The sequence below is a fragment of the Oncorhynchus gorbuscha genome, linkage group LG18 (assembly GCF_021184085.1).
Source record: "Oncorhynchus gorbuscha isolate QuinsamMale2020 ecotype Even-year linkage group LG18, OgorEven_v1.0, whole genome shotgun sequence".
NCBI classification, from domain to species: domain Eukaryota; kingdom Metazoa; phylum Chordata; class Actinopteri; order Salmoniformes; family Salmonidae; genus Oncorhynchus; species Oncorhynchus gorbuscha.
Window position 1 is genome coordinate 20,008,249 of NC_060190.1, and position 13,465 is coordinate 20,021,713.

The 13,465-nt window shown below is 43.6% G+C and overlaps 1 protein-coding gene across 1 annotated transcript in view; it reads left to right on the top strand.

Moving 5' to 3' along the window:
• LOC124003400 (inactive tyrosine-protein kinase 7-like) overlaps nt 1-13,465 on the top strand; it is a 36,032-nt gene that overhangs the window by 15,855 nt on the left and 6,712 nt on the right. Inside the window, exons 2-9 of the mRNA XM_046311629.1 lie at nt 5,510-5,806; nt 6,704-6,806; nt 7,202-7,386; nt 7,613-7,760; nt 9,452-9,582; nt 9,874-10,140; nt 10,626-10,762; nt 11,513-11,648. Of these exons, the coding sequence (XP_046167585.1) occupies nt 5,510-5,806; nt 6,704-6,806; nt 7,202-7,386; nt 7,613-7,760; nt 9,452-9,582; nt 9,874-10,140; nt 10,626-10,762; nt 11,513-11,648 (1,404 nt within the window). The remainder of the gene's footprint in view (nt 1-5,509; nt 5,807-6,703; nt 6,807-7,201; nt 7,387-7,612; nt 7,761-9,451; nt 9,583-9,873; nt 10,141-10,625; nt 10,763-11,512; nt 11,649-13,465) is intronic.

The following is a 13,465-nucleotide window of genomic DNA, read 5'->3' on the forward strand; positions in this document are numbered from 1 at the left end:
CTGCTTACATCCATGGAGTCATCCTTACCCCTGATATACAGCATCGAAAATGGTCTGTTTGAAGTTACATTGTGGGCTTCCTATGTAAGGTAACATTCTCATTTTTATTCTGCAGTTTGCTATTGTGGTCTCTTCCAGCAGTTTTCACATTCCACGTGCATTCTGTGTCTTGTGAATTAAACCTAAAATGTTTCTGTGCCAATCTTTCCTGTCTACTGTCAGTAGTGCTTGGTGGGAGGTCCCTGCATCCGCAACCAAGCCCTGTAGGTATCTCAAAATGGAACTGGTCACAGACCCAGTATCTTTACTCCGGAGTGTCATTGACCGCTGTGCATCAAAGCCCTCCTTTGTGAGAGAGCGGGAGAAACCACAGGAGCTTTTTGACACTAACAGAGCCAAGTTGAGCTTTGAGACTAATATGATACCACTATACGAGCTGGAAGAGAAAGACCAGTGCCCTAAAGCTCCTGGTGCATAATTTATACCGAACGGACTTATCGATTGACACCAACTTATTTGCTTCCCTATTTGGTGCACGATTTGCATATTCAGGTTCACATGAATGTTTATTTAACTCAATCTTGGGAGGTAGGTTGTGTTTGATCAGATCTCAGATGTGATGTAATGTGCAGCATTTTATGCAGCAGCAGGTTCCATTTGTTTCAGCCAATCAGGTTTGCTTACACTCGGTTAGTATAGTTCCACTGCTTCAGTATCCATGAATGCCACCTTTGTCACTTCAAACTCTAAATTCCTGCCCTGGGATCAAGGAAGAGGTTTAGCAATGTTCCAGTGCCAGGCATTTCTGTGGAGGCTAGGGTCCTCACCTAGACACTGATTTTGTAGACACTTTAAATGTGCAAGACGATTGCCATTCCTGATATCTCCGAGAATCTCATAATTTTGAAAATCTATTGAAAATAAAGCCAACTGGACACCAATTGTCCAACATGATGTTCTGGTAAATGTGTCATCTCTGGTCAAACTATTTTTTTTACATGAAACAAATGTTCTAGGCATCATCTTTCTCATGACCTAGCTTAGCTACACTCTGCACAGTTGATTCCATGCAACATGGCGAGTCACCACATGTCTGATTTTAATTTCTTTGGTGAGTAAATTTCCCCAGAGTCCAATCAGAAGAGGCAGCAATGGCGACAAACAGACTGACGGTGCATTCTTTGAAGGGTGAATCAGCTTTAATATTGAGGATAGATTGTTGCTTCCATCAATGCAATTGTCAGCGTCATTTACAATCCCCAATCCATATTTTTTGGGATATATATATATATATATATACGTGCGCACGCGCACACAGTTGAAGTCGGAAGTTTACACACTTAGGTTGGAATCATTAAAACTCGTTTTCCAACCACGCCAAAACTATAGTTTGTAAACAAGAAATTTGTGGAAAGTCGGTTAGGACATCTACTTTGTGCATGACAGGTAATTTCTCCAGCAATTGTTTAGACAGATTATTTCACTTATTATTCACGGTATCACAATTCCAGTGGGTCAGAAGTTTACATACGCTAAGTTGACTGTGCCTTTAAACAGCTTGGAAAATTCCAGAAAATGTCATGGCTTTACAAGCTTCTGATAGGCTAATTGACATCATTTGAGGTGTACCTGTGGATGTATTTCAAGGCCTACCTTCAAACTCAGTGCCTCTTTGCTTGACATCATGGGAAAATCAAAAGAAATCAGCCAAGACCTCACAAAAGAAACTGCAGACCTCCACAAGCCTGGTTCATCCTTGGGAGCAATTTTCAACAATAGCACGCAAGTATAAACTCCATGGGCCCATGCAGCCGTCATACCGCTCAGGAAGGAGACGTGTTCTGTCTCCTAGAGATGAACGAACTTTGGTGCGAAAAGTGCAAATCAATCCCAGAACAACGGCACAGGACTTTGTGAAGATGCTGGAAGAAATGGGTACAAAGTATCTATATTCATAGTTAATAAACAAGTCCTATATCGACATAACCTGAAAGGCCGCTCAGCAAGGAAGAAGCCACTGCTCCAAAACTGCCATTAAAAAGCCGTCCACGGTTTGCAACTGCACATGGGGACAAAGATTGTACTTTTTGGAGAAATGTCCTCTGGTTTGATGAAACAAAAATAGAACTGTTTGGCCTTAATGACCATCATTATGTCAGGAGGAAAAGGGGGAGGCTTGCAAGTCAAAGAACACCATCCCAACCGTGAAGCGTGGGGGTGCTTTGCTGCAGGAGGGACTGGTGCACTTCACAAAATAGATGACATCATGATGCTGGAAAGTTTTGTGGATATATTGAAGCAACATCTCAAGACATCAGTCAGGAAGTTAAAGTTTGGTCACAAATGGGTCTTCCAATGGACAATGACCCCACATATACTTCCGAAGTTGTGGCAAAATGGCTTAAGGACAACCAAGTCAAGGTTTTAGAGTGGCCATCACAAAGCCCTGACCTCAATCCCATAGAATTTGTAGGCAGAACTGAAAAGGCCTGAGCTTGGGAATTTTTACTAGGATTAAATGTCAGGAATTGTGAAACTGAGTTTAAATGTATTTGGCTGAGGTGTATGTAAACTTCTGACTGTGTGCATACATATACTTTTTATATATACCTTTTTTTATTATTCCCTGCAAACCCTGCCACCTTTCCCCCAATTGTAGTAAACTATTAAACAACACTTCGGCTTCTACCTTCAGTTTATACACATTTTACACAGACAATCTATTTTACAGTAGTTATATTTTGTTTGTTTTTAGCCCTTCCTCTATTTCTGACATCCATCCAGTTTGATTTCTATTTGTAACTGTGGTATTTCACAAAATGTCTGAGCCTACATACATTTTACAGACCCTGTGTGTTTTACATTGGTTGTCTTGTTATTAGTCCCACCCTTCAGCTCCATTCAACAGGCTCTGTTTTTACACTTGTTGTGACTTGTAGTTTTGAATAATGGAGGTCGGAGTAGACTGAATAGCTATAGCCTACATTGCAGCAATGGCTCCCTATTCTCTAGTCTGTTCAGTTCTTCTGAGTCTTGGTACCCTCTTAATCAAGAGTATTCCCTGAGAGGATCCTGTCTCCATAGCAGCAACAGGCACAGATAATGGCTTGTCCTGCCCCTCTGGCTGCCCGAAGTTTGGAATGTGGCCTCCCCTGTAGAGGAGAGAGCTAGATAACAGTCTAGCTCTATATATTAGTGGATCACAGGACGTGGGAGAGCTAGTACAGAGCCAAAGAGATGAGTCTTGGGGGTATTGTTATTGGGCACCAAGGGCTACTCTTCTTCCTGTAGTCTGTTAGACTCCACTCGGTACTTACAATGACAGAACCACTCTCGAAGCAGTGAGAACACAGTGTGTTGTGTACTTCCAGTATGTAATTGACTGGAGTTGTCGTTAGCAAGGCTGTGGGCTTTTCATTTTGGATGTAAAGAGGGGGGCGCATGATAGCCCACCCAGAACAAAGTCATTGGACAGGTCATTATTGTAAACAAGGATTTGCTTTTAATATACGTCAACTTTATTATTTTTTATTAATACAGGTAAGTAAAATGCATGTATGTTCAGACACTTTTGCCGGGTAACCCAGGAGTCCCATTCATCCAAGGCTGAGGGGTATGAATGAATACCTCATCCTCTTGAAGCCGGGCAGATGCCACTCCACATTCCATACCCCTCGCTGGTATGCGCTCTCGACCTGTGATGTGTTGACATTGTGTCTGTGTGTATTAAAAAGAGACAGAACAAGGTACAGCCTCATTGGGCACAGTTGAGCTGTTTTGTTCAGGATACACTCTTGTTTAGTTATTCTTTCAACCAGTCTCTCGATTCCACACTTGTGTATGTCACTATCACACTAGAGTACATTTATTGTTGATAGACTTATGAAACCAAACATAATATGAATATAACTAATTCAGTACTCAAAGGCAAATATAGTATGTCATAGCCAGTTATTGCCCCCCCCCCCCCTTGTAAAACACTGCAAACCAACAGAGGCCAAATGCCAAAGTCAGGTGGTATGCATGCCAGGGTGGAGTGAGGGGGTCAACTAAGTGATGGCACAGTGCCCGCCTACCTACAAAAACATTAGGGGAAAACACTATCAGCTCAGTAAGTGCCAGTTATTCATCCTTTTCTCCTCATTAAAAGTGTAGCCTACTTGTGCTATTTATTTATTTTTGTTTTATTTTTTCTCTCCCCCCACTTCTGCTCCATGGGAAAGCAGAGGCTTTATTTCCCACTCCCACTGCAGACTGTCCCGCTCCCAGCATGGGCCTTCGCTCGGCCTGGGCCCCAGTAACCAGTCACTGGAGCGAGACAGACTGCCGTCTCGGTCTCAGGCAGTCGTCTGTCTGGATGAATGGGCAGCTCTGAGTTCCAGACAGGCCCTGCCAATCACTGAGGATCAGTGGCACTCTATTCAACGTCTGGGACATTTGGAGAAAAACAAATCCTTCATTGAAATTCATACTTAGTATTACTAGCATTTATTCATTTGAAGGTACACACTTATTATTCTAGTAGTTTGACTTGATCTGCTTATGTAACTACATTTTTTGCACACATCTCCCATTGACATCAATTAATGAGTTGCGCGAAAGTCTGATTTGCTTGCGCTCAATTTAGAATCTGGACATTTGAATGCCTCTTAAACAAGCCGAAAGGACAACATAGTACTGTTTTAATGTAATGAGTGGCAATGTCCTATAGGGTGTTCTAATGGCTTATACTGCACCCTAAAGGGATAGTTAACTTTTCTGAATGTTTTTGCTTATTTACAGCTCACCTCGGGTGGTGTTGTCATCCAAACCACTTTGAAGTTCATTGGCGGGGTGTTGAGCCGCATCCCAAATCTCCTGGCCAGCATTTTTTGTGCATGTAGCAATGCAAGTGGAAACTGATGGTCTTGCAGGAGACGTGGTTATTATTTGGGATGACAGAGTACATACCTGGCATGTCACTCAGCAAGAGGAGGGAGACCAAGGAGTTATGAACCATGTCTTGAGAAACTGGGGCCCATGGTCTGTCTGCCGCACACCTGGGTGTCTGTCTCTCTACTCCCAGCTGCCAGTGGACTAAAGAGCTAAGGGCGTAGAAGGGGAAAAGCATTGTACTCTTTCCTTTTAAATCAGGGCTTTCTGACCCTGTTCCTGGAGAGCTACCCTCCTTTAGGTTTTTGCTCCAACCCCAGTTGTAAATGACCTGATTTAAGTTTATCAACTAGATAATTATTAGAATCAGGGGAGCTAGATTTGGGTTGGAGCAAAAAACCTACAGGACGGTAGCTCTCTAGGAACAGGGTTGGAGAGCCCTGCTTTACATTTTCTGAGTTGATGTGCGGATGGCTGAAAATCTCTATCACTTCATCTTTTCATGGAAGAAAAATATGATTAATTTGTATGTGCATTAAATACAGGCTCTGTTGTGAACTGAATAATTTTTGGTTTAGAGTAACACGTCAGAGCTTAACAACTAATTCCTTCCTATAACTCTCTCTTCATCCTCCAGTTCTCATTGTTCACGCCGCCTCCTTCCACTTCACCAAGGAGCCCAAGTCCCAGGATGCCTTGCACGGCCGGAGTGCCATGTTACGCTGTGAGGTCAGCGACGCGGAGGGCGTGAGTTACAGCTGGCTGCAAAACGGGGATGCGGTGAACGACACAGAGCGCCGCTTTCGGGAGGGTGGCAACCTCAAGTTCACCGCTGTGGACCGCGTGCTGGACGCCGGGACCTTCCAGTGCCTGGCCACCAACAATGCCACGGGAGAAGAGGAGCGCTCCACGGAGGCGTCCTTCAACATCAAATGTGAGTTTACTTAAATACTACTAAATTTTACTTACTTAATTCTCATAAATGTAAGCCCTTCCCTTAAATCAGTGTTTTGAGTTCTCATAACCAAAATACTGTAAATAGATGTGCAATTGTTAAATCCATACACATATTTCCGATATTGATATGACTCAATCTAGCACTCAAAGTAAGCATGGGTGACAGTGTAATGGCAAATGATAGGCATAATTATACATGTTACTGTAATCATTTTTGCCAAATGCATTGAATTGGCTGCACAGCAATTAAAGCCTTCTTAGACCTTATGCAGACCTACCTGTTTTGAATATTGACAGTTGCCTTGCATCTTCCAGATGTCAACTCAATATGTATGACCTCGCATGTGTGTCTCTACAACCTTCATCTATATAACAGGCATGACATCTCCTGAAGCTCTAAGAAAATGCTGCCTCATACTTATGAAGACTCTTTACCAGAGCCAGCCAGTGCTTTCCTTTTTCTAACTCTTATTTCCACTGGACCAAAAAACGAAGTCACGCCCGCGTGAGAGGTTATTTTGAGTGTGGGGCGGACAAAGCTGTCCTTTATGTCCTCTGCCAATATGGACTGCTTGTGAAGTTGCAGCGTCCGCCTGCTCTGGCTGGCTGTGTCACAGAACAAGGAAGGTCAGCTGAAAGGGAAGGGGCTGTTTTGGTAGCCGGCACTAAGTTAGCCGGCCAGGTGTGAATGGCTGGTTTGTTTGTTAATGAGCAGCAAGAGAGGGTTTTCTTTTTTCACTCCTTAAAAAAAAACAAATCCTCTCTCTCTTCCTCTTGCGCTCGCTCTCTTCCTTCTGTCTTTTTTAAACTCTCACTCTACCTACCTACCTCTCCATCTATCGATCGATAGATAATGTCTCTGTCTGTCACACAGGGCTAGAGAGTGGTGGGGTGACCCTGAAGGATCCTGCATCAGAGCAGGACATCGAGAGCTCGGCCCCTGTGACGTTCAGGTGCAACATTGATGGACACCCACGGTGAGAAAAACAACTGCGGCCTTACGGTGTCCGCATGCTTCCCAGCCAAAATGGTTGGGATGAGTTCATGCATATTAAAACAGACAAATAGTACTATTGCCGCTTTTTTCCTTTTTCAAGCAAACCTCTTTTTTATAAAGGGAGTATTCTGGCGCCTTTACAAGGCTCCACGTTGCCTCGTATGTCTCCACGTTGCCTTGTGTTTTCACTGGACTTTCATTGTGTTATGTAGAACAATGCCCACTTGATTTAGTCAAAACTACAAAGTATCCATGATGAGTAAATATACTGGTCACCAATGAGGACTGATTTAACCACTATAGCGTTCATCAGTCTTGCCACTTGTTGTGCCAACTCACTCATGCATATTACATAGTCATGTCTTCCTCCCCCAGACCAACATGCCACTGGTACAGAGACGGCGTGCGCCTGCCGGAGAAGAGCCATCAGATCAACAACAAGGAGCGAACTCTGACCCTGCCCAGTGCCAGCCCAGACAACAATGGCCTCTACTATTGCTGTGCCAAAAATCCAGCCGGGCACGTGTGCAGCAATGCCAACTTCACCCTCAATATCATAGGTGTGTATATGGACAAACATTTAATAAAGAAGAGGTGAGGAGGGATTGCAGTTTTCCCCATAGTTTCATTGCAAAGCAACACCCAGCCCCACTGGCATCAACATAGAAGCCAATAGAATAGAAGCCAGAGCTGAAGAGAGCCCTTTGACCTGTCTCTTTCCTTTCTTATGAACTGTATACCTCTTTCTCAGTCTCCTCACACTATCACCCCTTACCCCCTGTATAGATAAGAGTTTCCCTCGTCCCGTGGTGGTTCCTGAGGACTTGGTGGTGATGAGGAACGAGGAGGCCCTCCTTAACTGCCTGTTCACTGCCGAGCCCCCTCCCACCCAAGAGTGGTACCACCAGGACGAGCTCATCACCAACAAGTCCCGGTAAGACTGGGTTGATATATACACATACATTACCGGCCAAAAGTTTGGACACACCAACTAATTTTCTTTATTTTTACTATTTTCTACAATGTAGAATAATAGTGAGGACATCGACTATGAAATGACACATGGAATCATGAAGTAACCAAAAAGTGTTAAACAAATCAAAATAGCCACCTGTTACCTTGATTACACTTGCACACGCTTGGCACTCTCTCAACCAGCTTCATGAGGTAGTCACCTGGAATGCAATTCAATTAACAGGTGTGCCTTGTTAATTTGTGGAATTTATTTCCTTAATGTGTTTGAGTCAATCAGTTGTGTTGTGACAAGGTAGGGGTGGTATACAGAAGATAGGCCTATTTGGTGAAAGACCAAGTCCATATTATGGCAAGAACCGCTCAAATAAGCTAAGAGAAACGACAGTCCGTCATTTACTTTAAGACATGAAGAATATTTCAGGAACTTGTAATGTTTCTTCAAGTGCAGTTGCCAAACCCACAATGCGCTATGATGAAACTGGCTCTCATGAGGACCTCCACAGGAGAGGAAGACCCAGAGTTACCACTGCTGCAGATGATGCATTCATTAGAGTTACCAGCCTCAGAAATTGCAGCCCAAATAAAGGCTTCAGAGTTCAAGTAACAGACACATCTCAACATCAACTGTTCAGAGGAGACTGCGTGAATCAGGCCTTCGTGGTCGAATTGCTGCAAAGAAACCACTACTAAAGGACACCAATAAGAAGAGACTTGCTTGTGCCAAGAAACATGAGCAATGGACATTAGACCGGTGGAAAACTGTCCTTTGGTCTGATTTTTGGTTCCAACTGCTGTGTCTTTGTAAGACGCAGAGTAGGTGAATGGGGATGATCTCTGCATGTGTGGTTCTCACGTTGAAGCATGGAGGAGATGGTGTGGGAGTGCTTTGCTGGTGACACTGTCAGTGATTTTATTTAGAATTCAAGGCACACTTAACCAGCATGGCTACCGCAGCATTCTGCAGCGATATGCCATCCCATCTGGTTTGCGCTTAGAGGGACTATAATTTGTTTTTCAACAGGACAATATCCCATCATACCTCCAAGCTGTGTAAGGGCTATTTGACCAAGAAGAAGAGTGCTGCATCAGATGACCTGGCCTCCACAATCACCTGACCTCAACCCAATTGGGATGGTTTGGGATGAGCTGGACCTCAGAGTGAAAGAAAAGCAGCCAACAAGTGCTCAGCATAGCTGGTTGAGTGTTGAAGCTAGTTGAGTGTGAAAAGTTGTCGTCAAGGCAAAGGGTGGCTACTTTGAAGAATCTAAAATATTTTTGATTTAACACTTTTCTGGTTACTAAATGATTCCATGTGTTATTTCATAGTTTTGATGTTTTCACTATTAATTAGTCGTCTCCTAGATGTGAATTACAGTTTGAAGAAGGTTCCGCCATATACAGCCACTAAGGCTGTGTGTGCTTGTGCATGTTGTGTTAATGAATGTTTTGGATGCATGTCGACATTGAGGTGAATTCTGCAAACCGCTAATGTTTATTAGTATCTCTTCCAAGAGTCCTTTTAAAAATGTACAAATATACTGAAAATGCAAAATAAACAACGGGTCCTCTTTCCTGAGTTGGCCAACTTTCCAGAAAATATTCATAATGAAGTCTGTATTTTGTTGTGACCTTCTTTCTCTCCCTCCCTAGGTTGGTGATGTTGAACAATGGCTCCCTGCTCATCACCCAGGTGAAACCCAGAAACACTGGGCTCTACAAATGTGTAGCCAAAGGGCCCCGCGGACTCCCTGTCACTCTGGAGGCCACCGTGAACCTAGCAGGTAAGGGAGTGCACACAGGCATGCACAGTTTTGACACACTGCCTCAAGTCAGTTGTTTGAATCCTTCAGTTTATGTCTAACTTACTGAACCCTGTCACAGTTTTAACTCCATTAATAAATGTTAACCCTCACTAATCTGCACGATCTTTAGCTTGATTGGCACGGCAAGGTCAACAGTTCCACTCTACAGTTGAGTGGTGTACTGCATTGCCTTCATGATTAGGACACAAGATATTCATTTTCATGTCATTTATTTCTGATGTCTTAGATTATCACTCCCTTCCCTTACAGAAATTGAGGAGATGGGCCCCAGCCAGAACCGGGTCTTCTCAGCCAACTCCCTCGAGCGGGTATCCTGCCGCCCCCCTCGCGGCCACCCGGAACCCGATGTGTGGTGGGAGTGGGGCGGGGAACGTGTTCCCTCAGAGGGCAGGGTCTACCAGGACGGACTGGAGCTCGTCTTCAGCCCCACCCAGGGGGAAGACTCAGGATTGTATACCTGCGTGGGCCAGAACAAGGCCGGTACCAGGAGGCAGGAGCTGACTGTCACCGTGGCCAGTGAGTATAGACCTCAAGACTGACCAAGACCCTAAAGGCTTTTCATACTACTGAGCCGAGCCGAGCCAAACCAAGCCAAACCAAGCTGGTCTGGTTACACATCCACAATTGTTTCTGGAACCTTGATGAAAAGCACAATGTGAAATGAAAATATCAGAACCAGCACAGTTTGGATCAGGTAGGTAAGATGGTGTGAAAAGGGGATTTGTGGTAAATACGGAAGAAAACTGTCTAAAATCGAAGCAGGGAGGTAGTATGTAAACTTGTCCAATAAAAAAATGCTAATTTCTGTTTTGTAACATATTGCTACAGTGTGCCCTAATGATCGCGACCCAGGGGTTTCACTGTTGAGGCGGGAGTTGGGACAAAACTCTGAAGGACTGTGGCTCTTCAGGAGTGTGGTGTTTGTTGTGACCTGCACCCGCTGAAATGTATTGGGTGTAGACACTACTTTTGAAGAGATGCTAAATGTGTGTATCCCCTAGCCCCTCCGGAGTGGGTGACAAAGCCAGAGGACAGCCAGCTGGAGGAGGGCCTCCCTGGGTACCTGCATTGCCACACCCGTGCCACGCCCCAGCCCGAGGTTACCTGGTACCGCAACTTCATCCCCATCACCACCGAGGTCAGTCCATGTTCGAACTGTGCCTTGGTCATTCTGAAAAGAAGTGGGAATATACACTAAGAACTACTACACACAGAGTGTACAAAACATTAACACCACCTGCTCGTTCCATGACATAGATGGACCAGATAAATCCAGGTGAAAGCTATGATCACGTATTGATGTCACTTGTTAAATTCAAGATGAAGGAGAAGAGACAGGTTAAAGAAGGACCTTTTTAAGCATCGAGACACATTAGGTATGTGTTCCATTCAGAGGGTAAATGGGTTAGACAATATTTAAAAGGACATCTAGCCAACTAGACACAACTGTGGGAAGCATAGGAGTCAACATAGGCCAGCATCCCCATGGAACACTTTTGACACCTTGTGGTCAACGCCCTGATGAATTGAGGCTGTTCTGAAGGAAATGGGGGTGCAACTCAATATGTCATGTTTTGTACACTCAATGTATATACTTATATTTACAAACGATTCTGGACATTGTTAATGTGACATTCTCACGTAATGTTACTTAAGGTTCAAGTTAATTTAAGAATCATTTAACAATAATCCATGTAATGAAATACATTTCTCAAATATGCCCCTGACGCTGCATTTTACATTCACTTTAAAGCCAATGTTTTTTGCTGTGCTGCAATAGATTCACTTTTTAATGCCCAGAACTGTAAATATGCATAAAGGTGCATTAACTGCAGTAACTTTCATTACCTTTTTAACCTATTGTTAACCCATTATCTTTTGACTGTAGGACATTCGCTTTAAGCTGTACCCCAATGGGACCCTGAGGATCAACAGTGTAGAGGTGTATGATAACCACTTGTACATGTGTCGGAGCCAGACGGAGGCCGGGAGGGTGGAGGGCCGGGCCCGGGTCTTCGTACTTGGTGAGTGTGCACATGCGTAGGTGTGAGTTTGTAAGTGAGAGAGACAGCATGCAGGTGTGTGGTAGTGTCATGATGTGTTCGTGGTGTGAGAGTGTGTACAAATAACTTTTGTGTGTGTGTGTCATGTTCTATGCGTGGGTGTCAGGGTTTCCATTTGCTGCTAATTGCCGGCTTTTGGCTTATTTTTTTAAAAATAAATAAAATTCCCGAAAGCCGGCCAAAGTGTCCGGGGCTGCCCTGCTGAGGAGAGAGGAGCCTTAAGGCCTAGGCTACCGTTGATTACGAAGATTGAGGCCTTTTTCATTGAAGGGAAAGTTAGAGAGTAGTGAAAAGCCTATAAGGTAGGGCTCCAGACTGCGACCATTTAGTCTAATTTTGTCTGTACGAGTTAAAAAATGTATTGGTCGCATCGGTACGAGCTGCACATTCATTCACCTCACTCAAAATAGTGAAGTGCATTATCCTCATGATTCCTGTAATGAAAGTGTCTGCCTACTTGCCCCTGTACTGGTTTCGCTGGAGCCTGCTGCTGTGTCGTGAGAGCCACACTTTCCTTTCCCGGGGGGGAAAAAGTGTTCTGATTTGTATAACATTTTAAAAACCAATTGCAGATAAAACACAAACGCTATCCTGTTGTCACCGGTGGTGTGAGGATGTTCTCATCTTTTCTGTAGATATACTTTTTATTTCTTAACTTTCAATTTTGAGCTCAGTAGCAACTATTTTACAAACAAGATATTTGATATAGCTTTGAGAAACGGAGCGTGCGAGCTGCGCATTGGCCATTGAGAGTGCATAGGCCTCATTGAGCGGTAGGTTACGACTGGGGACACTAAATGTACTGTTAGACTAATACATGGCTACTAGCAGTGGGTATTCAATTTAGAGCTAGGGATCTAGGTCATGTGTTTTGAGTTTCCACTTATTCAGGTGGTGAATTAGCCCATGATATTAGATCACATAAAGATGCAGGCAAAGTCATCTGTATTGACATTTGTTGGCTAAATTAGGTCTGATCTGTGTTTTTAATTGTGTGCTCTGTATTTAGTTTAAGATGTGTTTTAAGTAGGCCTGTTGTAAAATAAATATCATTAGCCTATTGCTGTCTATTGTCGGGTAAGGTAGGCACTAGACTTTCTTGGTAATTGCTGCAATATAGCTTGTTAAAAACCTTTTTTGAAGGTTTTAACCAGTTCACAAGTGTTTTTGTTCCATTATGTTGAGACATTTTCTTTTACTTACTTTTGATATGACCCTGATAACATTTAGAAGCTTTTGTGACGGTTTGGGGTGGTGTAGCCTATTACACTGCAGGCCTATGATATGAAGGCAGTGCGCCCCGGCGCTCCAACTGACTCTGTCAGTTGAACTTGTGAGGTAGAATGTTTTAGGCCTCCCAGAGTTACTCCTATGATCTTACAATACAACGCCTGTCTTTATAGAAAAATATTCTGATAAGAAATGTATGAATTATGCCCCTTCTGAACACATATCTGTATCGCAGACATTCGCCTATCTGACATGTATAAAGAAATTCAGTTTTGCATATGCTACACATCGAAACACAAGGAATAAATAGTGTTTTGTAATTAGTTATAGGCTGTTTTTAAGGACATGTAAATGTCTCTCTTGGCCAATATCGCTGATTTATTGATGGCGCTGGAAAACCTAATGGGTTACACGCCATAACGCAGATGGATGACCGGTAAATGTATCAAATGTCCGATAAATGTAAGTCTTCCTGGTCACTTGTCCGGTGCCAAATTTTCCTGACGGAAACCCTAGGGGGTGTGTGTGTGTGTGTCTTTGTCTGCGTG